Source organism: Salmo salar, chromosome 21 (assembly GCF_965601325.2).
Source record: "Salmo salar chromosome 21, fSalSal1, whole genome shotgun sequence".
NCBI lineage: Eukaryota > Metazoa > Chordata > Actinopteri > Salmoniformes > Salmonidae > Salmo > Salmo salar.
The window spans coordinates 23,745,389-23,769,381 of record NC_138311.1 but is presented as its reverse complement, the minus strand read 5'-3'; the positions used below and the strand labels follow the sequence as shown (position 1 = coordinate 23,769,381).

General features: G+C 42.6%; 1 protein-coding gene across 16 annotated transcripts in view; it reads right to left on the bottom strand.

The window, feature by feature from the left end:
• LOC106581943 (peripheral plasma membrane protein CASK) overlaps nt 1-23,993 on the bottom strand; it is a 212,771-nt gene that overhangs the window by 10,902 nt on the left and 177,876 nt on the right. For 4 of the 16 annotated variants that reach the window (XM_014164474.3, XM_014164475.3, XM_014164477.3 and 1 more), the window contains 10 exons: nt 22,408-22,485; nt 19,240-19,287; nt 18,268-18,348; nt 16,108-16,296; nt 14,363-14,441; nt 10,747-10,832; nt 10,587-10,655; nt 6,731-6,805; nt 5,821-5,856; nt 885-929 (listed from right to left, as the gene is read on the bottom strand). In XM_014164474.3, the coding sequence (XP_014019949.1) occupies nt 885-929; nt 5,821-5,856; nt 6,731-6,805; nt 10,587-10,655; nt 10,747-10,832; nt 14,363-14,441; nt 16,108-16,296; nt 18,268-18,348; nt 19,240-19,287; nt 22,408-22,485 (786 nt within the window). The remainder of the gene's footprint in view (nt 1-884; nt 930-5,820; nt 5,857-6,730; nt 6,806-10,586; nt 10,656-10,746; nt 10,833-14,362; nt 14,442-16,107; nt 16,297-18,267; nt 18,349-19,239; nt 19,288-22,407; nt 22,486-23,993) is intronic. The other 12 variants (XM_014164479.3, XM_014164480.3, XM_045704541.2 and 9 more) reach the window with 6 other exon arrangements.

Sequence of the window (23,993 nt, the reverse complement as noted above, 5' to 3'; positions counted from 1 at the left end):
AAGTTCCCGAGTTACAGTTTTGATAAAATCTACTTGAAAATGTATGGCAAGACCTGAAAATGGTTGTCTAGCAATGATCAACAACCAATTTGATGATTTTTGAAAATAATAAATGGTCAAATGTTGTACAATCCAGGTGTGGGAAGCTCTTAGAGACTTTACCCAGAAAGACTCACAGCTGTAATCGCTGCCAAAGGTGCTTCTACAAAGTATTGTGAATACTTATGTAAATTAGATATTTCTGTATTTAACTTTGAATACATTTGCAAACATTTCTAAAAACATGTTTTCATTTGTCATTATGGGGTATTGTGTGTAAATTGGTAAGAAATCAATTGAATCCATTTTGAATTCAGGCTGTAACACAACAAAATGTGGAATAAGTCAAGGGGTATGAATACTTTCTGAAGGCACTGTAAATGGCACAGGGATCGTTAACATGGGATTGTCTCTTTTAGAATTAGCCACAGGTCATGTTAAATCAAAATCTACATTTTCTGTATCCCTGACTGATTTAGCACACCTTTACGATCTGACTACCAGTCGTGTGTTACCGTTCTTGTCTGATAAAGTAAGATGTATGAGGCAATATGTTGATTTCATTCATTTTCTCAGAGAATTGTATTGAGACCTTATGATAATGCATTTTGAATACAGTTTGACTAGACTTTTTACAACAATCCAAACACTATGGTTTTGCATTGTAGTTTTAGTGGTCTTAGTTAGATTGTACTGTATGGGATGGTCTTTTGTTTACAAACTATTGCTATTACAGTCATCTAAAAGGAATATCTATGGTTTAGCCATAGAGATAAACATTTCCTAGGATGTCTGCTGTTTTTATCTCTATGGTTTAGCACTATGGAGGCTCCATTATATCTTACCTTGATGGACATTTTATCCTTGATTGGAGGTCTGGGTACGACCATCTAGGATGTGAAAGCATCACACACACATCATGCAGTAAAACGACTACGGAGTGTCTACACACACAGTATGGTGAGCAGAGCGCAGGGGAGATGGAGATTGTTAAGCCTTAACTCTACTTTGGTGATGGTGATGGGAGGGGATTGACATGGATGATGCCACTTCAGTGTTGGAGATCAATTCGACTTTACTTCAGTTCATTGCGATGAATTGAAGTTTTCATTTCTATTGCTGTCGATGAGAATTGTACAATTCAAATAAAAAAGTTCAATTCATCCCCTGAAAGGAGTTGAAATGGAATTGACCCCAACCCTGGTTATGACGACGAGACACGTCCGTTGGAATGCTTTTTAACACGCATTTCTTCTTTCTTCCTGGCTTGATTTTAAAAGATCTGAAATGACTGGATTGGACATGGAAGAGCTTTAACCTATCCAACACTGTCAAATCAGTGATCTATGTTATGGGTTTCAAACATAATGGTCATAATTGATGATTATGTCACATAGTGATGGGCGAGATTATAGGAGGCTTGGGGGGTCGGCACCCCCCCCCCCCCAAAACTCTCCAATCCCGCCTATGCATGCATCTTAGTTATCTGAGTAGAGAATGACTGTGTAATGCTGTGTAATGTGTGACTGTGCAGTTCAGTGCTGTAACTGCAGCCATGTCTCTGTGAGACAGTGCTACCGTGGGCGGCCTGTACCGGTGGAATCTACACACTGCATGTACGCAATGTCACTATCCTTGGTTAGGTTCAGCTTTGGTTAAGTTTATTAGATTAAGCTAAAGTCAAGTTGTTTGTTGGGTTTCCGTTGGTATATGGGTTTAGGATGGGTGTTTGAGTCTACACAGACAGACAGTGATGGTGTTGCTATTGGTTTGGGGTTCACAAAGACGACAATAGAGGAGGGTGATGGAGGGTTATGACCACTGTTTTAACAAGGCCTCTGTCCTTAGTTTACAGCTAGGATTTGATTTATCCTTACTAACTGGGTGTATACTCTTGAGTTACACAGTTACAGTTAGTCACCAGCTATCGTTCTATAGGCCCACAGGGTGAGCAGACATAAATCCCAAACCAGCATGTACTATATCTACTGGCCATCAACAATAATCATAGACACCTTGATAAGTAGAGTCAGGGGTGTTATTGCTGGGCTGGAACTAAAGCCTGTACTACCCTATAGCCATCAAGGACCAGGGCTGGTGATCACCAGTCTACTAAGTGATCTGATTTTGGGATGCCAATCACAATCTGTTATGTGTTAAGGGGAGGATCTGGGTGTTGGTGAGTAGAGGGGGACCACACAGCACTGAGTCCCTGGGCTAGGCAGGGGCGCTGGGGAGCGAGAGGAACCAGGGTGGGGGTAGTACTGGATGTCTGAAGCTCTGGCTTATTTTATTAAGGCTGTACATAGAACATAGACAGACAGACTGATGGACAACTCACTCCTCCATGCGACTATATTATGATCATTTCATTGGAAGGTAAAATAATATCCAGGAGAATATGAATAGAATGTGAATAGAATATGAGAACTGATTTAGGGAAAAAAAAGCTGGATTTTAATATTTACATTTACAGTCAGGTCCAAAATGTCTTGCAACATTTGAAAAAGACTATAACATAAACAATATAAATACTGATCTATATTATGTATGCAAAAAAAAAAAGGACAATTATATTATAAAATTGCTCAGAGAAAGAGATTTGTTTAACAATTAATACAAAAATATATTGGCACCCGTTTTCAATACTCCGCCACCCTCCCATTGTGAGTATAATGGCACTGAGCCTTTTTCGAAAAGGCTTTATGAGACTGGAGAACACATTGGCAGGGACCATTCCTCCAATCACAGGTTATTGATCTTGCTGGAAGATCTACTTGCGGCAAAGTTTCAGCCTTCTAGCAGAGACAACCAGGTTTGTGGCTAAGTTCATGATGCCGTTGACCTTAAAAGGGCCCCATGACCAGTGGAGCAAAATAACCCCATAACATCAAATTCTTTTGACGCCAAACCCACTATTGGTGTGCGTGACCAAAGAGCTGTATTTTCATGTAATCTGACCATAGCACCGGTTCCAATCAAAGTAACAATGCCGTTTAACAAACTCCAGGAGTTTACATTTGTTGGTTGCTCACAATAAAGGCATTTTTTTCTGGCATCCAAAGAGCCTATTGGCATAGAGGTGGCATCTAATTGTAGATTTGGAGACCCGAAGATGTGACTAAATTCTGTAATTCTCCAGCTATGGCCCTTGAACTGTTCTATGCCTCGCAAACCATATTCCTCACTGTGCGCGGAGACAAGATAAACATGTGTCCAATACCAAACCATATTCCTCACTGTGCGCGGAGACAAGATAAACATGTGTCCAATACCAGACCATATACCAGACCAATACCAAACCATATTCCTCACTGTGCGCAGAGACAAGATAAACATGCGTCCAATACCAGACCATATACCAGACCAATACCAAACCATATTCCTCACTGTGCGCGGAGACAAGATAAACATGTGTCCAATACCAGACCATATACCAGACCAATACCAAACCATATTCCTCACTGTGCGCGGAGACAAGATAAACATGCGTCCAATACCAAACCATATTCCTCACTGTGCGCGGAGACAAGATAAACATGCGTCCAATACCAGACCATATACCAGACCAATACCAAACCATATTCCTCACTGTGCGCGGAGACAAGATAAACATGCGTCCAATACCAGACCATATACCAGACCAATACCAAACCATATTCCTCACTGTGCGCGGAGACAAGATAAACATGCGTCCAATACCAGACCATATACCTCACTGTGCGCGGAGACAAGATAAACATGCGTCCAATACCAGACCATATACCAGACCAATACCAAACCATATTCCTCACTGTGCGCGGAGACAAGATAAACATGCGTCCAATACCAGACCATATACCAGACCAATACCAAACCATATTCCTCACTGTGCGCGGAGACAAGATAAACATGTGTCCAATACCAGACCATATACCAGACCAATACCAAACCATATTCCTCACTGTGCGCGGAGACAAGATAAACATGCGTCCAATACCAGACCATATACCAGACCAATACCAAACCATATTCCTCACTGTGCGCGGAGACAAGATAAACATGTGTCCAATACCAGGCAAGTTTACCCCAGTTCCAGTGGTTTTAAACTTCTTAATTGTTGCCATAATAACGGTAAGTGGTATATTTGTTTTTTAGCAATTGTTTGTACCCATTGCCTGATTTATGAAGGTCAACAACCATTTGTCTCTGTTTTTTGCCTTTTCCCATGGTGATGAAGGAAAAAGGGATTTTACATGCATGTTACCTCATTTTTATACCCCAGTGACACAAGAAGCCAAGGAAGGACATTTTACAGTTCCATAAACTGAGATTAATAAAAAAAAAAGTAGAATGTTAACATAGATGTGTTTTTATTAATAAGAAACTTTAGGGGTTCCAATAATTTTCACACCTAACTTTGAGGAAAAAAAAATACTTTGAGCAATTGTATTAGTATAAAATGATATTATATATATATATATTTTGTAGCGTACAATATTTTTTTTAAACGTTATTTTACCAGGTAAGTTGACTGAGAACACTTTCTCATTTAGAGCAACAACCTGGGGAATAGTTACATGGGAGAGGAGGGGGATGAATGAGCCAGTTGTAAACTGGGGATGATTAGGTGGCCGTGATGGTATGAGGGCCAGATTGGGAATTTAGCCAGGACACCACTCTTACGATAAGTGCAATGGGATCTTTAATGACCTCAGAGAGTCAGGACACCCGTTTAACGTCCCATCCGAAAGACGGCACCCTACACAGGGCAGTGTCCCCAATCACTGCCCTGGGGCATTGGGATATAGAATATAGCTCAGTATTGTATTATTTATGGTCACGGCAAATAGCAGTATTTGCCATATGACCAATGAATTAAGTGCCACATTTTAATGTTATTTAACAAAGATTTTTGCTAATCTTTATCAAGGGTGCCAATAATTATGGACCTGACTGTATATTTGAAGTCTAGTTCCATTCAAATGTATCAGCCTTTCCAGACAGAACATTTTCTCTACCACAGGGGAGTTCAACTGAGAGTTATGGGACCAGGTGGAATCTTTCAAAATCTTAATAACAACTCGGCAAAAAGCATCGGATCGGATTGAATCAATTTGAATTCAGCCTGTGCTCTTTTTAGGTCACATGTCTGAGCAGCTGGAGCAGATTCGGAGTCTAATGTGTTTTGGATTGAGGCCAATATCCAGTAGTCTTTGGGAGAGGTCATAGTTTACAGTAGTTCTACATATTTTCCACTACCCAGTCTAACAGACACTATTCTTTAAAAATATATATTTTGGGGGGCATTTTATTGTTTTACAGACAGTGAAAGTTGGAATGTAGAGGGGTAGACAGATACAGAGGGAAACAGAGATAAAGGGCTTAGACGGGATTCGTACCCATGTCGCCGGGTGTATATGTGGTCCGGAGTCTGGTGGGCTAACCACTACGCCAGACTCCGACACAGCAGGCACTATCCTGCTCTAAACACATGCAGGAACAGCTTGGAGATCTGTAGCCACAGAATATTAACAACACTGGAAGTGAATGGAGTGTACTCATATGGGTTGATCTTGGCAATTAGTCAATGGAGGGTGGCTGGTGAGCATGTGAACTCGCAAGCACACTGCGCGTGTGCACAAATGCTTACTTACGCACACACGCACACACGGGTGACACACACACAGACACAAAGAGGTGTAGAAGTTAAACGAGGGGGAAGGGATGGAGGGGTTGTGAGTTACAGTTCAGTGTGTGTATGTGTGTTTGTTTTACGGGGTAGAGAGCACTGGTATTCACCTGTCGACCCTTGGGTTGGATGGTAGACGGCAGATCCTGTAGAGAAAAGCCCACCAGTGACAGAGAGAGTTTACACCAGACACAGGCATGTAGACAACCATAACACTGTATACGGAACACAACAACACACAGACATGAACATTCCCTCCACTCCTGTCAACGCTTTAAAGAGAGAGAGGGTACAGTCAAACAGAGTTGCGCTTTAATGAGTGTTCGAGAAGAGCATTGGCAGTCTCTCTCCCTCACAAAGAGAGAGGAAGCAGAAAGCAAGCAAAGCAGCTTCAATACCAAGGTATACAGCTAGTAGGTAGGTAGGTAAGTTCGTAGTTATATAGGTAAGAGGTAGGTTCGTAAGTAGGTAGGAAGGTAGGTAAGTAAGTAAGAAGTAAGTAAGAGGTAGGTAGGTAAGAGGTAGTTAGGTAGGTAAGAGGTAGGTAAGTACGTGAGTGAGTAGGTCGTTAGGTAAGTAGGTCTAGCAGTGGATAAGGGTGGAGGTAGTTGTATAGGAACAGAGTTGTAAAGGACCTGAAACTTTTCTGTGACTGACTGAGGATTCCCAGTTCCTTTGCGTACTAAAAGGCTGTCAGCAGAAAGGCACAGCACACAGCAGCATTTTTACAGCACATGGCAGCGTTTTACAGCACACCAATTTGTAAACAGAGATATCGGAAATGTGGCTATAGTCAAAGGTTGGTCTGAACAACCAGTATCATAACTGAATGTGATATACAACTGAAAAGAAAAATACATAAAATATGGGAGAGGGGTTTCATCAAACTGGAAAAATATATACAGTACAATGATAACAGACAACAGCTGGGAAGGGAGTGAAAGGTCTGGGTTGGTCGACTTGAGGGAGAAGGGGACAGTTTCGGTGTTTGGTTGGGTGTTTAGGGGTTGGGGTCCTTACCAAGATAGAACTGTTAACACTGGAGTGGCCAGTGCCATTGGCAGGGGATTGCCTGGAGGTGGAGGGGGACTCTCTCTGTAACAAGACACACAGGTCAGACACACACTCACAAACGTGCGCGCACAGGGGCTTCATGCACCCATTATTTTAGAGGGGACAAGAAGTACGTGAGGATAAGGGGGGGGGGTGGTCCAGATTTAGCAGGTATATTCTTCTGCATAGGTCACCTCTTTACCTGTTCAATGGTCACGTTAATTAATGATGTACACTGATTCTTTAAGAACTGTTATGGCTTAGGAGTTTAAAAGAAACAAAAAATATTTGACACATGCTTCATAAACAACAGGTGTAGTAGACTAAATGATGCATGTCTATGGTGCATGTACTATGTAGGCACCTGAGCTGAACCATGAGGAAGACTCGGCATCAACCAACCCACTACCACAATCAGACTGGGGGGTGTAACCTGATACTCAAAGAACAACTTTGAATATCAAAATCGAATGATTTTGGCCATTGTAAAAGTGATTGCTGTCCACGTTGTGAAATTATCAAGCAAAACTACCAAAACTATTGCTGATGGTGAACCTGAACTCGACTCATAAGGCCTAATATCACGCTAGCCATTTCAGCATTTGAATGCTGAAGTTGTCGTGCAGATGTGCAACATCAGGAACAGTGTGTTGGTCAGCGTGCGAAGCTGGGCACTGTGAGCAGTTTGACCATGCAAAATTACTTGTAGAGCAGTGACTGTCAGAAAATGCATTTCGACACTGAAGGAGAGAGAGGACGCATCGGTTGTCACAAAAGATTAGGTGTTTTCGGAAGGTAAAAATAACGTCATATTTGTGCACCGACGATTCATAACGTTTGAATTTATTTTGTGACCGATGCATGCTACATTTGGATCGGTCTGGCGTCCAGGGAAAGTAGCACTTTTATCTTAGACATTAGAAATGGGGACCAATGTGTATCAATTAATCGTTACATCCCTACTTCATTGGTATATAGTATCATAACCCAAGAAGTAGAGCAATTTTCCAGCAGGCATGCCAGCTAAGATAGTTAGACAAGCTACTCTAACTTGGGATAGGGCTGTGGCGGTCATGACATTTTGTCAGGTTATTGTCACATAAAAGACTGCGCGTCTCACAGTAATTGACCTTTAATTAACGTAAACAGGTTCATCACCTCCAGGGCTCCATGCATACAAGCCACTGATGCACGCCTTTGGAACATCTACATCTAATAAATAAATTTAAATTACACCATCACAATAAATCCATGATGTGTTTTAGTCAGGTCTTAAGAAACATTATGATATGAAGAGAATGTATTTCAGAAGAACAGAATATAAGTAGGCCTATGTTACCTGGCTATGGTCCATGCTATTGGCTTGTTCATTTAGTTGACAAGATATGCTTGTAAGTCCCATGCCATTATTTGACTATAAATGATTTTAGTAAGAAGAATGAATATAATTGAACTTAGCTGAATAAAACTGAAATGTTTATTTTTTATTTTTAAGCGAGTGCACATATGAAGTGGCAATGTTGAGCATAAAAGTGATCATTTGAAACAGGTCCTATATGCTAGATTTGGAGTTTTTTAGCAACTTTAGTTGTGAATGATACAAACCTTAGAATGTCTTAGAAAATCAAAACATATACAGTGCATTTGGAAAGTATTCAGACCCCTTCCCTTTTTCCACATTTTGTCACGCTACAGCCTAATTCTAAAATGGATTAAATACATAAAAAATGTTATTTTCTAAAAACCTGTTTTTGCTTTGTCATTATGGGGTATTGTGTTTAGATTAATGAGGGGAAAAAAACAATTGAATCAATTTTAGAATAAGGCTGTAACGTAACAAACTTTGGATAAAGTCAAGAGGTCTGAATACTTTCTGAATGCACTGTATAAATATAAGAACACTTATTTCACTTCACGCATCAACCACTGTTTGAGGAGCATGCGCTCGCTGCCCGACAGGTGATATTCCGCCCCAACTCTGTGTGCCATGGGCTCTCCAACCTTGAACCTTCAGCTACCCGAGTGGGCTCCCGAGTGGCCCAGCGGTCTAAGGCACTGAATCTCAGTGCTAGAGGCGTCACTACAGACCCAGGTTCGATTCCAGGCTGTATCACAATCGGCCGTGATTGGGAGTCCCATAGGGTGGCGCACAATTGGCCCAGCGTCGTCCGGTTGAAGGTTTAACCAGGGTAGGCCGTAATTGTAAATAATTTGGTCTTAACTGACTTGCCTAGTTAAATAATAAATTAAATAAAAAAATACCCAGTGCTTAATTTGGGAAACCAAGTGAAATCTGTGCGGTAACATCAATAGTAACATGCAACAACGAAACATATTTCACTAAACTGTTGACAGCCCCTCTGCACGCTCCAGAAAGGAATACAGGAGAGAGAGGAGATGGAAATGCATGGTGGTGATGGTCTGTATAGCTGAATGTAATGAATGAATAATTATGAAAATACTAAAAATTCCCTATTACTAGGCTATTCAAAATCAAATACACTACAATTGTAGGCTAACTGTAAGCTGCCCTGCACAATCAATGAACCAACAGCATCGCCTAGGGCTATACGTTCTCACCCAGACTCATGGATAGACATTTCATTTACATTGATGTCAGAGTGGTTAGAGGAAGAATAGAGCCCTGAGTACCAGGCCATTAGAACCTGTTGGTAGTTAGCTAGTTGGGTACTACAAAGGCATGTCCAGAGGATACAAAAGGAGATTATGTGGAATTTTTCTGCGGTCATTACTGCCGGTGTGATGGTAATACAGTCACCGCAACAGCACTAGGGGGGTACTCTGCTTGCCTGGTCTAGTAGTCAGTGTGCCCCCTCCGCAAAATACAGTAGTCAGTGTGCCCCCTCCGCAAAATACAACTTTTATATAAAAAATTATGATAAAACTTTCATTTTATGTCTGAAAAATATAAAAAAGGACAAATCTGAGTGGTCATGTGCCCTTGAGCACCCTATGGGCATGAGGCCTCTGCGCGCACACACACACACACACACACACACGTCATAACTATGCCTACTGCATACACAGACAGACAGGTGCCAAAGCCACCATAACATAACAACTGTTGCTATTTCAGGAGAGGAGTGTGGGGGGGGGGGGTCACAAGTACTACACATCGACAACAGCCTTACATTAGAGATGGTGTTACACATCATCTAGTTACTATATAGTAACACCAATACAACAAAAATCACATTTCACACTCCACAATAAACAAGTTCAAATTACCGTCATCAATGTCTTCAATGAGCTCATAGACTGTGCAATCAAATCAAAATGATTATCCTACTTACTAATCGTAATAGCAATGATCCCTGCACATCTCTATCTCGCCACAGAGGGGCAGTAGACTCACAAAGACTTGCTCATCAAGGTCATGCTGGAATGTTATTTGCCAGGCTAAAATCATCACTAGCTCCCACTTGGCATTACAGAGTATAAACAGGGAATTCTGGTCTCTGTGTGACTGACTGGCCAGCGGGGTGGGGTCTGTGTGTGTGTGTGTGTGTGTGTGTGTGTGTAGTCGGTGCCAGATCACAGAGTTCCAGGGTTCAGGGGTCAGGGTGGGGGGCATTATGGGGGGGTTCCAGTATCTTGGTTGTGAAATTGGTGTGCAGCACGTCTGACCCAGCCTTGAGCAGAACACAGTAGAGCACACAGAACCTCACCCGAGAGAAAGCGTTAACACACACAGCCACCAGGCAGGCGGTTGGTTAGTCAAAGGGTCAGGAGTTTAAACATTCACAACATCAACAGAGGATGTGGTAAGGAGAGAAGGGAGGGGGAAATTGCAGTGCGTTACCTCACAGGAGGATCCTTGTGTCCGGTAGCTTGGCACTATCTTAAAGGTGATGCTGCCTCGCATCTCTTTCTGTGGACACAAACACACATACTCAGCATTTAAGTACACACGCACGCAGCACCCACACGTACACGCACGTGCATACACAATGTCCACTCACCAACATCCTCTGTAGTTGCTCTACGGTCTGGTTGGCCACACTGATGCTGTTGATCTCTCTGATCTCGTCTCCTACATGCAGTGTTCCTACAACACACACGGCATAGTCTTTGTTCCAGGTTGTCCTTATTGCAGTATTCATTATGATTCTCAGAGTGCTGATCTAGGATCAGGTTCCCACTGTCCGTATATTCTTATTTATTATTATCTAAAAAGGCAGAACTGATCCTAGATCAGCACTCCTACATGTACTCTGAATATACAGTGCCTTTGGAAATTATTCAGACCCCTTGACTTTTTCCACATTTTGTTATGTTACATTCTGATTCTAAAATTGATAAAATACTTTTTTTTCTTCAGCAATCTAAACACAATACACCATAATGACAAAGCGAAAACAGGCTTAGACATTTTTGCAAATGTATTAAAAAAAAACTGAAATACCTTATTTACATAAGTATTCGGACCCTTTACCTCATCATTCTTAAATGGAAGAAGTTTAGAACAACCAATATTCTTCCTAGAGCTGGCCACCAGGCCAAACTGAGCAATCAGGGAGAAGGGCCTTGGTCAGGGAGGTGACCAAGAACCCAATGGTCACTCTGAAAGAGCTCCAGAGTTCCTCCGTGAAGATGATGGGAGAACATTCCAGAAGGACAACAATCCCTGCAGCACTCTACCAATCAGGCCTTTATGGTAGAGTGGCCAGACGGAAGCCACTCTTCAGTAAAAGGCACATGACAGCCCACTTGGAGTTTGCCAAAAGGCACTCAGACCTTTTGGCAAAGACTCTCAGACCATGAGAAACAAGATTCTCTGATCTGATGAAAGCAAGATTGAACTCTTTGGCCTGAATGCCAAGCGTCACGTCTGGAGGAAACCTGGCACCATCCCTACGGTGATGCATGGTGGTGGCAGCATCATGCTGTGGGGATGTTTTTTAGCGGCATGGACTGGGAGACTAGTCAGGATCGAGGCAAAGATAAACGAAGCAAAGCACAGAGAGATCCTTCCAACAGGACAACCCTAAGCACACAGCCAAGACAACACAGGAGTGGCTTTGGGACAAGTCTCTGAATGTTCTTGAGTGGCCCAGCGAGAGCCCGGATTTCAACCCGATTGAACATCTGTGGAGAGACCTGAAAATAGCTGTGCAGCAAGCTTGAGAGGATCTGCAGAGAGGAATGGGAGAAACTCCCCAAATACAGGTGTGTCAAGCTTGTAGCATCATACCCAAGAAGACTCGAGGCTCTAATTGATGCCAAAGATGCTTCAACAATGTACTGAGAAAAGAGTCTGAATACCTATGTAAATGTGATATTTCAGTTCTTTATCTTTAACAAATTTGCAAAAATTTCTAATAACTTGTTTTGGCTTTGTAGTTATGGGGTATTGTGTGTAGATTGATGAGAGAAAAAAACAATTTGATACATTTTAGAACAAGGCTGTAACGTAATAAAATGTGGAAAAAGTAAAGTGGTCTGAATACTTCCCGAGTGCACTGTAGGCCCAGATTTCACAAAGTCTGGAGAAGTGTTTGACTTCTCAGGAGCCACATTAGTATGATCTAGCAATCTACAGAGACCGTCTACAGAGAACACCATGGGCCACGCAGCTGTCATACCGCTCAGGAAGGAGACGCGTTCTGTCTCCTAGAGATGAACGGACTTTGGTGCGAAAAGTGCAAATCAATCCCATAAAAAAGCCAGACTACGGTTTGCAACTGCACATGGGGACAAAGATCGTACTTTTTAGAGAAATGTCCTCTGGTCTGATGAAACAAAAATAGAACTGTTTGGCCATAATGACCATCGTTATGTTTGGAGGAAAAAGGGGGAGGCTTGCAAGCCGAAGAACACCATCCCAACTGTGAAGCACGGGGGTGGCAGCATCATGTTGTGGGGGTGCTTTGCTGCAGGAGGGACTGGTGCACTTCACAAAATAGATGGCATCATGACACAGGAAAATTATGTGCATATATTAAAGCAACACCTCAAGACATCAGTCAGGAAGTTAAAGCTTGGTTGCAAATGGGTCTTCCAAATGGACAATGACCCCAAGCATACTTCCAAAGGTGTGGCAAAATGGCTTAAGGACAACAAAGTCAAGGTATTGGAGTGGCCATCACAAAGCCCTGACCTTAATCCTATAGATTTTTTTTGGCCAGAACTGAAAAAGTGTGTTTGACCAAGGAGGCCTATAAACCTGACTCAGTTACACCAGCTCTGTCAGGAGGATTGGGCCAAAATTATTGTGGGACTTATTGTGGGAAGCTTGTGGAAGGCTACCCGAAACGTTTGACCCAAGTTAAACAATTTTAAAGGCAATGATACCAAATACTAATTGAGTGTATGTAAACTTCTGACCCACTTGGAATGTGACAAAATAAATAAAAGCTGAAATAAATCACTCACTACTATTATTCTGACATTTCACATTCTTAAAATAAAGTGGTGATCCTAATTGACCTAAGACAGGGAATTTTTACTAGGATTAAATGTCAGGAATTGTGAATAACTGAGTTTAAATGTATTTAGCTAAGGTGTAAACTTCCGACTTCAACTGTATGTGTGCATGTGAGGTGTATGTGTGTGTAAGGTAGACTGGTGCCAATGCTTCAGTATCGGGACAATGCAATGTATAGTTGGGCGATATGGACAAAAAAAACATATCACAATAAATTGACTGAATTATCACGATAACGATAAATTGAACGATACATTTATAACATTAATGTGCACCACAGTTGTTTTTTATATCACCCTTAAAACTACTACTTTGAATGTTGTAGCTATTGTGAACCATCCCGAGGGGCGGGGATCAATGGGAGTCAGAGGGGTGGGGGGAATCCTGGCCGACGTCACAGGACTCCCCAAACACACCCCTTACTAAAAAAGGCACAGGGCAATTGAAACAAGGGAGACGCGGGAGGAGAGGAACACATGGACAAAGAAACAAGGAGAAATATAGAACAAACAAGAAGAGGACATTGAGAGACAAAGAACGGATTAAGAGACAAAGAACGTGCATGAATAATGCCCGTAGCGAAAAGCCAAAGCCTAGCCTAGCCACAAAAGAGTATTTCATTGGTTATCTAAAGACTCTTTGGTATATAAGTGAAGTGCTCTAAACCAAGCTAGGATTTTGTTTCCCCTTTCTTGAACCGGCCGAGTGCCATTCTGTGAACAGTAAATATAACATTTTTATTTTTGCAACTTAAAAAAGACGACTCTTCCTCTGTTTATGCCAGACCTCGCTCCTGCACAGATCAGAACCTCTGGACTGATCACACTATCAATTGTCCCATTAACAATCCCATATTAGCAAACTTATTTCATGTAAACACCTTCTTCTAGTAGGGCCCTATAGGTTATTTATCGTGATGAACGATATCAGCGAAATGTTGACGATAAGTGGTCGGTGTGGTGTCCATTATTTTCGGTTTACCGTCCCAGCTCTAACGTAATGTCCAGATATCCCCTGCTACGTGCACATATTGGGGAGACGTTCTGAACAGTGTGTGTGATAATATGCAGTAATAATGTATATTAGTATAGTCTGATAACCAGTAATAATGAGAAGAGCTGCTAGTGTAATAGAAAGAGATGGCTGGCTACCTTGTCTGTGGATCATTCCTCCATGCATTATCCTGGCTACGATACAGTGGTTCAGATCGTTCATCTTCAGCGTGATGCCCTGGAGAGAGAGGACAGGGGTCAGAGGTCAGCAAACATTGAGGTCATAGAAAGGTCGTATAGGGTTAAGCTCAGGTTCAGGGACTGAGGCGCTAGGCTGATCTCACACAGACAAGGAAGAGAAGGGAGAAACAGCCACAGTCGATAGAGTGTGTGTGTATGTCTGTGTGTAAGAACAGACTGTGTATGACTATGCTTGTGGGACTGCTGTGCGGGATAATAAATACAGTCAGCGTTTGAGCGTGTAATTGCAGTGTCTAAGGTTGCAAAGCTGCCGGTAATTTACCAAAGTCACCAGAATCTTCGGTAATTTTGGTAATGAACAGAAAATCTATGGTAATATATGGTAACTTTGGTCATTTATACTTGTATAACGTAAAGGTTTTCATATATAGTATTAATTGTTTATAGATGTGTTCACCTTGTTCTTGAGTTAAGCAGAGTTGTGGACTCAAGTCACATGACTTGAACTCGATTTGATAGACAATAACTTGAGAATTGACTAGGACTTGGAACCTCAAGACTCGACTTTGACTTGAAATTATCTGGCCATATTTTGTACATTTTTGTCACTCATTTTGTGGCACAGATTCGGTGGATTACTCTCCACGCAGCCAGAGACACTAGTCGCAAAATCACCCATGCAAAAAAATGTATAATTCAACAACAGATTGGCTAGTGAAACGCACACTTGGCCCTCTCATTGCAAACTGTCAATCAACACAGGTCATGTAAGCTAGCGAACAGATTGCTGATTTGCTGTACACACACAAAAGTTTGGGGTCACTTAGAAATGTCCTTGTTTTTGGAAAAGCACATTTTTTGTCCATTAAAAAAACATCAAATTGATCAGAAACACAGTGTAGACATTGTTAATGTTGTAAATGACTATTGTAGCTAGAAACGTCAGATTTTATTTTTAATGGAATAGCTACATAGGCGTACAGAGGCCCATTATCTGCAACCATCACTCCTGTGTTCCAATGGCACATTGTGTTAGCTAATCAACGTTTATAATTTGAAAAGGCTAACTGATCATTAGAAAACCCATTTGCAATTATGTTAGCACAGCTGAAGACTGTTGTTCTAATTAAAGAAGCAATAAAACTGGCCTTCTTTAGACTAGTTGAGTATCTGGAGCATCAGCATTTGTGGGTTCGATTACAGGCTCAAAATGGCCAGAAACAAAGCATTTTCTTCTGAATCACGTCAGTTTATTCTTGTTCTGAGAAATTAAGGCTATTTATTCCATGCGAGAAATTGCCAAGAAACTGAAGATCTCGTACAACGCTATGTACTACTCCCTTCACAGAACAGCACAAACTGGCACTAGCCAGAATAGAAAGAGGAGTGGGAGGCCCTGGTGCACAACTGAGCAAGTTGTTAGATAGTTTCAATATGGTTTCTCAAGGGGAGACTACAGTTTTGCCCTCTACCTGTTTCCGTTCAGATAGGACAGGTTAAGCCTGATATAGAGACTTTTTCTTTTGGGCTATTCTCTGTGTATATTTGGGAAATCTACTTGAATATTTTGTATGATATGGAGCTTTCATCAGTGGATCATCAAGACTAGTAAATATATCTACTCACTGAGCACGTCAACTCGAATTACCCAATGTGTGTGTATATAGCCCGTGCATGTGCACGTGTTTGTGTGCGTGTCGTACCATAGGTTCGTCAGTGTTCTTCTGGAACTGCACCAGGCGTACTCGAGTCACGTTCTCCAGGTCCATGTCTCCGTTGGTGCTCTCGGGCGATTCTCCGTTCAGGTAGGGCGAGGTGGGCGGGGGCGTGACCCTCAGAGCCTCGTCACTGTACACCTCATGGGCCACCACGTCATGGGTCTGGAGCAAGGCCTGGAGGCAGGGGAACAGAAAAAGGGGGATTGGGAGATGGGGGGGGGGAGGGAGTGAGAGCAAGACAGAATATCATCAAGGGTCTGCAGCAAGGCTCACCTAGACACACAGCAAGTAATAGATTCTCACACACAAACGGTATATTCATGAAGGCTTCATAGCATACTATAGACAGGAGAAGACACTCCCTACAGCCTCCTAAAAACCTACATACAGACACCCATCACAGACTGCTAGCTTTAGTCAATGACAGAGAGAATTTCTGAGAGGCACTTTACCAAAAAACTAGGAACGTCCTAATGAGAGCAGGGTCATGGGTTTGAAGATAATTAATCCCCCCCACCCGAAGATAGAGGCTTTAAAGTGACAGTCCACCACTAACTTTATCTCAACACCCAGGTCTGAGGTGATTTCAGCACAGTTATAAAGTGCATGCTACCTTCAGTCTAACAATGCTATGGACACAACATAGACGTAACAGTGTCATAACTACTTTATATTAGGCAAGATTCAGGTAAGCAGAAAATGATTATACCTTCAGCAAACTACGCTACTACAACAGGTACTTAAAAGCTAGACTCTCCTGTACTCCAGTTACAAGAGAAAAAAACGGAATTCCCAAACAGATGCATTCTGAAGTCAACCCCAGAGTTCTAGAATATCTGGTCAAGAGTAAAGTTTGAGAAAAATAGAAAAATGTAATTCAACAGCTAGAATGAGAATGTTAGTTCCTCACCAGTCTTAGTAGCTGGTAGACAAGTGAGAAATCTGGGCTGTCTGTAGCATGCTCCTGAGAGACTGGTGGCAGGCTGGGGACACACATACCTTTCCCTTTGTGTGTGTGTGTGTGTGTGTGTGTGTGTGTGTCTCTAGGAATGTGGCTGCTTGTACCTAATGGTGCCTCCCTCCCTCCCTCGTCTCACCTTCTCTGCCCCCCCACCTCTCCTTTCCCTCCACCTATCCCCTCTCCCTTCCTCCATTCTTGTCAGACTGGGTAAAGCTTGGCCCCAGATCAGATACGACTCACTGACCGCTCCGTTCCTCACAGAATCTCTCCCTCTTTCCAAAACGTCCCTTCCGTCTCTCCCTCCACACTACAGCCTGTAGTGCTAGGCCCCAACGTTCTCCCTTCCTCCCTCGAAGACAGGCTCCGCTCTACATGGATACATTACATCAGACTCATTCTCCCCCTTTCTCTGTCCAGATTTACCCCTCAAAATCTCCACCCCTCTTTCTCCCCATTTCTTTCTCTCACTCTCTCTCCTGACTAATCGCTCACTCTACCCCCGTTCCAACTGCAATCTAATGTTCTTCTCCTCCAAATGTCCCAATACAACTCCAACATATACACCGCTCTCTCTCTCTCCCTCTCTCTCTCTCCTTTCTCTATCCATCCTGTGGAAGTGTGTGATTAATAATGCCTCGGTGATAAGAGGACGACTCCTCCCTCCTTGTAGTGTTGACCTCTTCATTGATCAGAGGGGAGGATAAGACACAGTGACGTGATGTGATGAGATTAACAGTGAAGCTTTTAAAGCACCTTGAGAAGTGAGACTGTTTTTCTGTCTTTAACACTGGGAACAAAAGACCAGGGAGGTCACTGATCTCGCACACACACACACACCCCTCCCTATAGAGTCTTCCTATCTCTTCTGTTCCCCTCTTTCTCTGTGAGGGTCTCTAGAGATGTAAAGGACCTGATTTAGAACACTAGTCTGTCTGGAGTTTCAGTCTTGCCTACGGCATCCCACAGGGGGATTGACATAAATAAACTAAAATAAATCTACCTCTTCCTTTTTTATTTTCTCTTTCTTTCGGTCACTCTACCACCTTCCCTCTCTGTCCGTCTTCCTTTATCTGCTCCCCCCTCTCTCTGCTATAGCTTCAGTCATGGCGCCTAAACACAGCCAAGTCGAGGCGTGTGTGTGTGTGTGTGTGTGTGTGTGTGTGTGTGTGTGTGGTTTCACTGACCATAAAGTGTGGCTGGGTCAGTATCCGCCTGAGCTCCTTGGCGTCGTGGTTCTCCGGGTAACAAGAGATCTCTTCCAGTACCTGTAAGGTAGAGACAACAGCGCAGGGCGTCAGTCAGGTGGCCTATCTGTAGAGTTAAAGTAGTCCTGCTCAATGCCTGTTCCAACCACACAAACACAGGAGAGTATGTGTGGACTATTGAGTGACACAGTACATCAACCTCTGACCTGATTATACACACATACATACCCTCTCACAGTTCCTAAAACACACCCCTTTAGAATCACTTCAACCAGTAAAAACGTCACTTTGAAATCCGTCAGCCCATGAACTCCCCCCTCATGGCTTCTCTTAACCAATCAGAGTCCACCTTAGGGCTTCGTCACGCCCCCTGCCTCTCTGAGTGACTTGATTTGGCATCAGGTTCTGCTATGTCCCATCTGCCTGCTGAATGAGGCGACGGAGAGGCCTGGCGCATAGAGGTGTGTGTGGCAAATGAAAGGTGTATGAAGTGTGTATTCATCGCAAAACATGAATCCAGTGCCATCGCCATTGATCAATCAGTATGTGTGTGTGTGTGTGTGTGTGTGTTCAATACTGTTGTATCCATTGCCTCATCATCTCTGATCAATGTAAAGACATTCACACCTCTCAGACCCAAACCTAAAATCATCAGATACAAACAGTTTACATACAGTACTAGTAGGATATTACCAACTTTCTGAGTTAAAACATGAACAGACCCCGAACTTTACGTCTTTTAGAGAGAACACACTCACAGCCACACTACAGACTCCTTTATAGACTCACACACTGAGCTACAGCCTCATGTATGCATAGTCACAGACAGCTCTACGCTTTGCCCAGTCTCCCACTGTCAAATACTAAAATGCTTTAAAACAAAACCAACTGGATTTCCTGTCTGTTTTGTTTGTGTGTGTGTTGGGTTGTGAAAGACGTCAGGGGGCTTACATATTCCAGGTGTTTCAAAGCGGCACTTGCGTCGTCTTGGGTGGAGCTCTTTAGACCAGGAGGAGGACACAGGGAGGGACAGTTATACATGTGACCTCTGATGATGTTGTTGGTCCTCATAGGAGGAGTCAGGGGTCATTAGGTCAAAGATCAGGGGATGTCAGGAGGGTCGGGGGGGTAAAGTTTGATAAAGGTAAAAGATGACGGCATCGGGGGGGTGAAAGGTTAGTGTCTATACGCTTAGTAGAGCCACAGAGACGAGGGTCAAATCTGTGCTAGTATAGTATCATTTTAAAGCATTTCAGTGTCGCCAGTGGGGATCAGTAGCAGGAAGCCAAGCAGAGTATTTCAGCGGAAGTCCCTTTAAGTCAACGGTGGGAAAGAAAGAATAGAGGTTTTGTTCTGTGGTGAAATACTGGATCAATGTGTCTAACTCAGGAAAAGAGTAAGGATTTCAGCAGAGACAAAATAAAAGGACCCAGTACTAGAGGAAGTATGGCAACTAAAGAAACATTACACGCACGCATGCACTCGCCCACACATCTGTTCAGTCTCCCTCCATACAACCTAATCCAACTAGACTAGTTTAAAAAGGGAAAACTACGACCCAGACACACCGATAAGTAGGCATGACTAAGTCCCCTCCAGGACCAGACTGGGTCAACTGGAGTTGGTTCATTACTGAAGTCCTTTAGACTCCAAAGCCACATAAAGAGTCCTAACACTACTCTAAAGGTCTTTTCCAGTGTTAATAGAACTGTGTTAGTTTTTCCACCCACTCCCTCCCTCTCGCTTCTTCTTCGTCAGACCTACATTTAAATTGCCCTCCACATACAAAAGAGCCCAATACAAACATTTCACACTTACGCTTGTTATGTCAAAGTCCATACACACGCTAACGATGCATGTCAATTTCCTGTTAAGTAGCTACTTCCACTCTAGGCTGGTTCATTGAGAGTGTGTGAGTGCAGCTAGTTGGCTTGAGGTAAACACTATGTACCAGAGTATGCGAGGCCACTGGGCTGTTTGGTACCAATGGTGCATAAAGGAAGTAATGGCGCCAGAGGTCACACAACAGCCCTCCCCAATACACTCCACTGTTCCACAAACAACTACAGCATAGACAACAAATAACGGGGAAATGTGTGTGTTGGTGTCCGTTTGATGTATATGCGTGTGTGTGTGTGTAGTTCTGACACACACACACAACTGAGAAAGTGTAAATAAACAAGCACTCTGAGCTCGTTATTATTTTAATATGGTCTATAAATGCTCAAACAGACTGTGGAATTGCTTCACTAACAATGGGTGTGGAAAACCCCCAAAATTAATAGGTCTTTTACGTTTGTGGAAAAGGCTACATACAGTGCCTTCGGAAAGTATTCAGACCCCTTGACTTTTTCCACATTTTGTTATGTTACAGCCTTATTCTAAAATGGATTAAATAAAACATTTTCCTCATCGATCTACACACAATACCCCATAATGACAGAACAAAAACTGGTTTTTAGAAATGTTTGCAAATGTATAAAAAATAAAAACACCTTATTTACATAAGTATTCAGACTCTTTGCTATGAGACTCAAAATTGAGCTCAGGTGCATCCTGTTTCTATTGATCATCCTTGAGATGTTTCTACAACTTTATTGGAGTCAACCTGTGGTAAATTCAATGGATTGGACATGATTTGGAAAGGCACACACCTGTCTATATAAGGTCCCACAGTTGACAGTTCATGTCAGAGAAAAAACCAAGCCATGAGGTTGAGGGAATAGTCCGTTTTTGGTGGTGAAGCATGGTGGTGGCAGCATCATGATGTGGGGATGTTTTTCAGCGTCAGGGACGGAGAATAGTCAGGATCGAGGGAAAGATGAACAGAGCAAAGTACAGAGAGATCCTTCATGAAAACCTGCTCCAGATCTCTCAGGACCTCAGACTGGGGCAAAGGTTCACCATCCAACAGGACAACGACCCTAAGCACACAGCCAAGACAACGCAGGAGTGGCTTCGGGACAAGTCTCTGAATGTCCTTGAGTGGCCCAGCCAGAGCCCAGACTTCAACCCGATCTAACATCTCTGGAGAGACCTGAAAATTGCTGTGCAGCGACGCTACCCATCCAACCTGACAGAGCTTGAGAGGATCTGCAGAGAAGAATGGGAGAAACTCCCCAAATACAGGTGAACCAAGCTTATAGCATGAAACCCAAGAAGACTTGAGGCTGTAATCGCTGCCAAAGGTGCTTCAACAAAGTACTGAGTAAAGGGTCTGAATACTTACGTAAATGTGATAGTTTTTATTTGTAATACATTTGCAAAACAAACAAAAAAACTGTTTTTGCTTTGTCTTTATGGGGTATTGTGTGTAGATTGACGAGGGGAAAAAACTATTTAATCCATTTTAGAATAAAGCTGTAACGTAACAAAATGTGGAAAAAGTCAAGGGGTCTGAATACTTTCCAAATGCACTGTATTCTATCTAATAGAATGCATTCCATTCCAAAACTGTTATCCCCCACTCTGACTGCCCTTGTCTACTTTTCTTTCAGGGTAGAAACCTTTTGGAATGAAACACAGGGCCTCACTGTTTGACAGTTTAGTTTAGTAGTTTCCAACTGTCTTGATCAAATGACTACCTCGCATATTGACTAGCTGTTGTTCCTTCAATCTTCTTAACAAATAAGCCATGTTGGCTGACCTACTATAGACCCAGTTTATAAACCCACCTGACCCCTAGAATCTGATTCAAGATCAGAGAGACCCTTCTAGTCAATACCTTCTTAATCTGTTTCTTTCAAAATCTGACCCCAGGCCAGATCGACCCAATGTTAAACAAACAGCAGATACCCAAAGAACGCTTAGGAAGTAGATAGGATGTCTCAAATTACACCCTATTCCCCATATCGGGCACTACATTAGTGCACTACATTAGTGCACTACATGGGAAATAGGTTGTTATTTGAGATGTGAACATAATGAATAGCAGAATGATGAGAGATGTGTTAATAACTAGAGCCGTGTTGTTAAAGAAGACTGATCAGGGCAGAGGAAGCAGCATGTGATCCATAGAGTTGATCATGTGATCAATCATATAGGTCTTCACAAGCATGGTGACAAGCACACAACATTATATCAGTGTGTGTGTGTGTGTGTGTGTGTGTGCGCGCTCACCTCTTTGGCTCTCTGCACAGCATCGCTAGAGGGGTTTCTGATCTGGGGGGAGGACTTGGTGTTGATCTTGTCGTAAAGCTGAAACAACACGACACACAACACTGAACAACAATGAATGGCTCATGGTGAATCATTTCAATGGCTGAATGATACATTTTGTTCCTTCTCTCTGTACTCAGAATGACCGGTTGTCTTTAGTGCCAGGCTCTCGCCAATGTGGACAATTGCTTGCTTTCATTTAAGCATTACATAAGATTTACAATGTAGGGAACATTTATTATATAGTTTATGATGCAGCCTGAAAGAGGAGCAACACTTTGGTTCTGTTTGCAATGAACCAGCTGACTATACAAGATCAACTGTTGAGGTTGTGTGCGTGCGTATGAATCAGTGCGTAAACACAATGTACACACAGTGAGTAGTCTCCACTAACCAACCAAGACAAGCAGAGGAGTTGTGTGTAAGACACAAAGAAAAGTCTGGTTCATTGTTCACACTATTGAGAGGAGAAAAAGGGAGCACGGTTGAAAAGTCAGAGATAAAATAACTTAGGATAGAAAAATGTAACTCATGATCTTCATAAGAATGTGTGTTGGATAATGTACAAATTATTCTGGACATCAAAGGAGAGCAGCTGACATCATGAGACAGCACGTACATGTACAGGTGCGCGCGCGCACACACACACACACACACACACCTGTTTCAAAAGAGGCATTTCCCCATAGCTCCTGACCAGAGACACAAGGCGAACCAATAGTACCAATAGTACAGTTCTCAGCCGCTGGTTTAGGCAACAATCAGAAACATGGTATGAAACCAGCTAACAGCGAAGCAGCTAACATTTAGTTAATGTGTATTTCTCATTTAGAAGTCGAAACTACAGCTGGGAACGGTCCCGTTTTTCCAGAAATGGACATTCTGTGGCTATCCTTCCGTGAACTTATTTGACTAAATATATGTGTTATTTGTAGGAACACTAACACAGTGATATTCAGACAGTATTATCATGCTAAGTCTGCTGTGTGTGTCATTTCTGAGTATGTGATGGGAAAAGGAGGAGAATATTCTGAATGTTTGAGATGTCTGTGGTGCCTGGGTCTGCAGTGGGAGATAGAGTCAACCATGTTTGGACAGATGTCTGTGTCATGTCTGTGTGTGTGTGTGTGTGTGTTTGTATGTGTGGGGAGTGCATGGGGAGGCTGAGCACTAGACACCTGCTGTTCCTGGGAAAGTTCAGAGGCTCTGTCTCTCTCTGTCTGCTCCTATTGTGGAAGGCTGACATGATAACCAGGGTCCAGGGTTTTTTCTGCATAGAAAAGTCTTGGGCGGTCCGCATAAGTGTTTTTTTCGGGCCGCCTATGTCCAAACAGTACGGTGATGGAAAAACGTTTTCAGTGTAAACTTAAACAACTAAAACCCAGATATAAAGTATATAGAAAGGATAATGGACCTATATATTTTTTAAATAAGATCTTTGAGAACTAACAATAACCAAAACAAAAGCTAGAATCTAAAATGTAAAACAATTCTGCATTCGGGAGTATTTTTGTCATGACATGGGGCATAGCTGCAGGAAGTAGGGG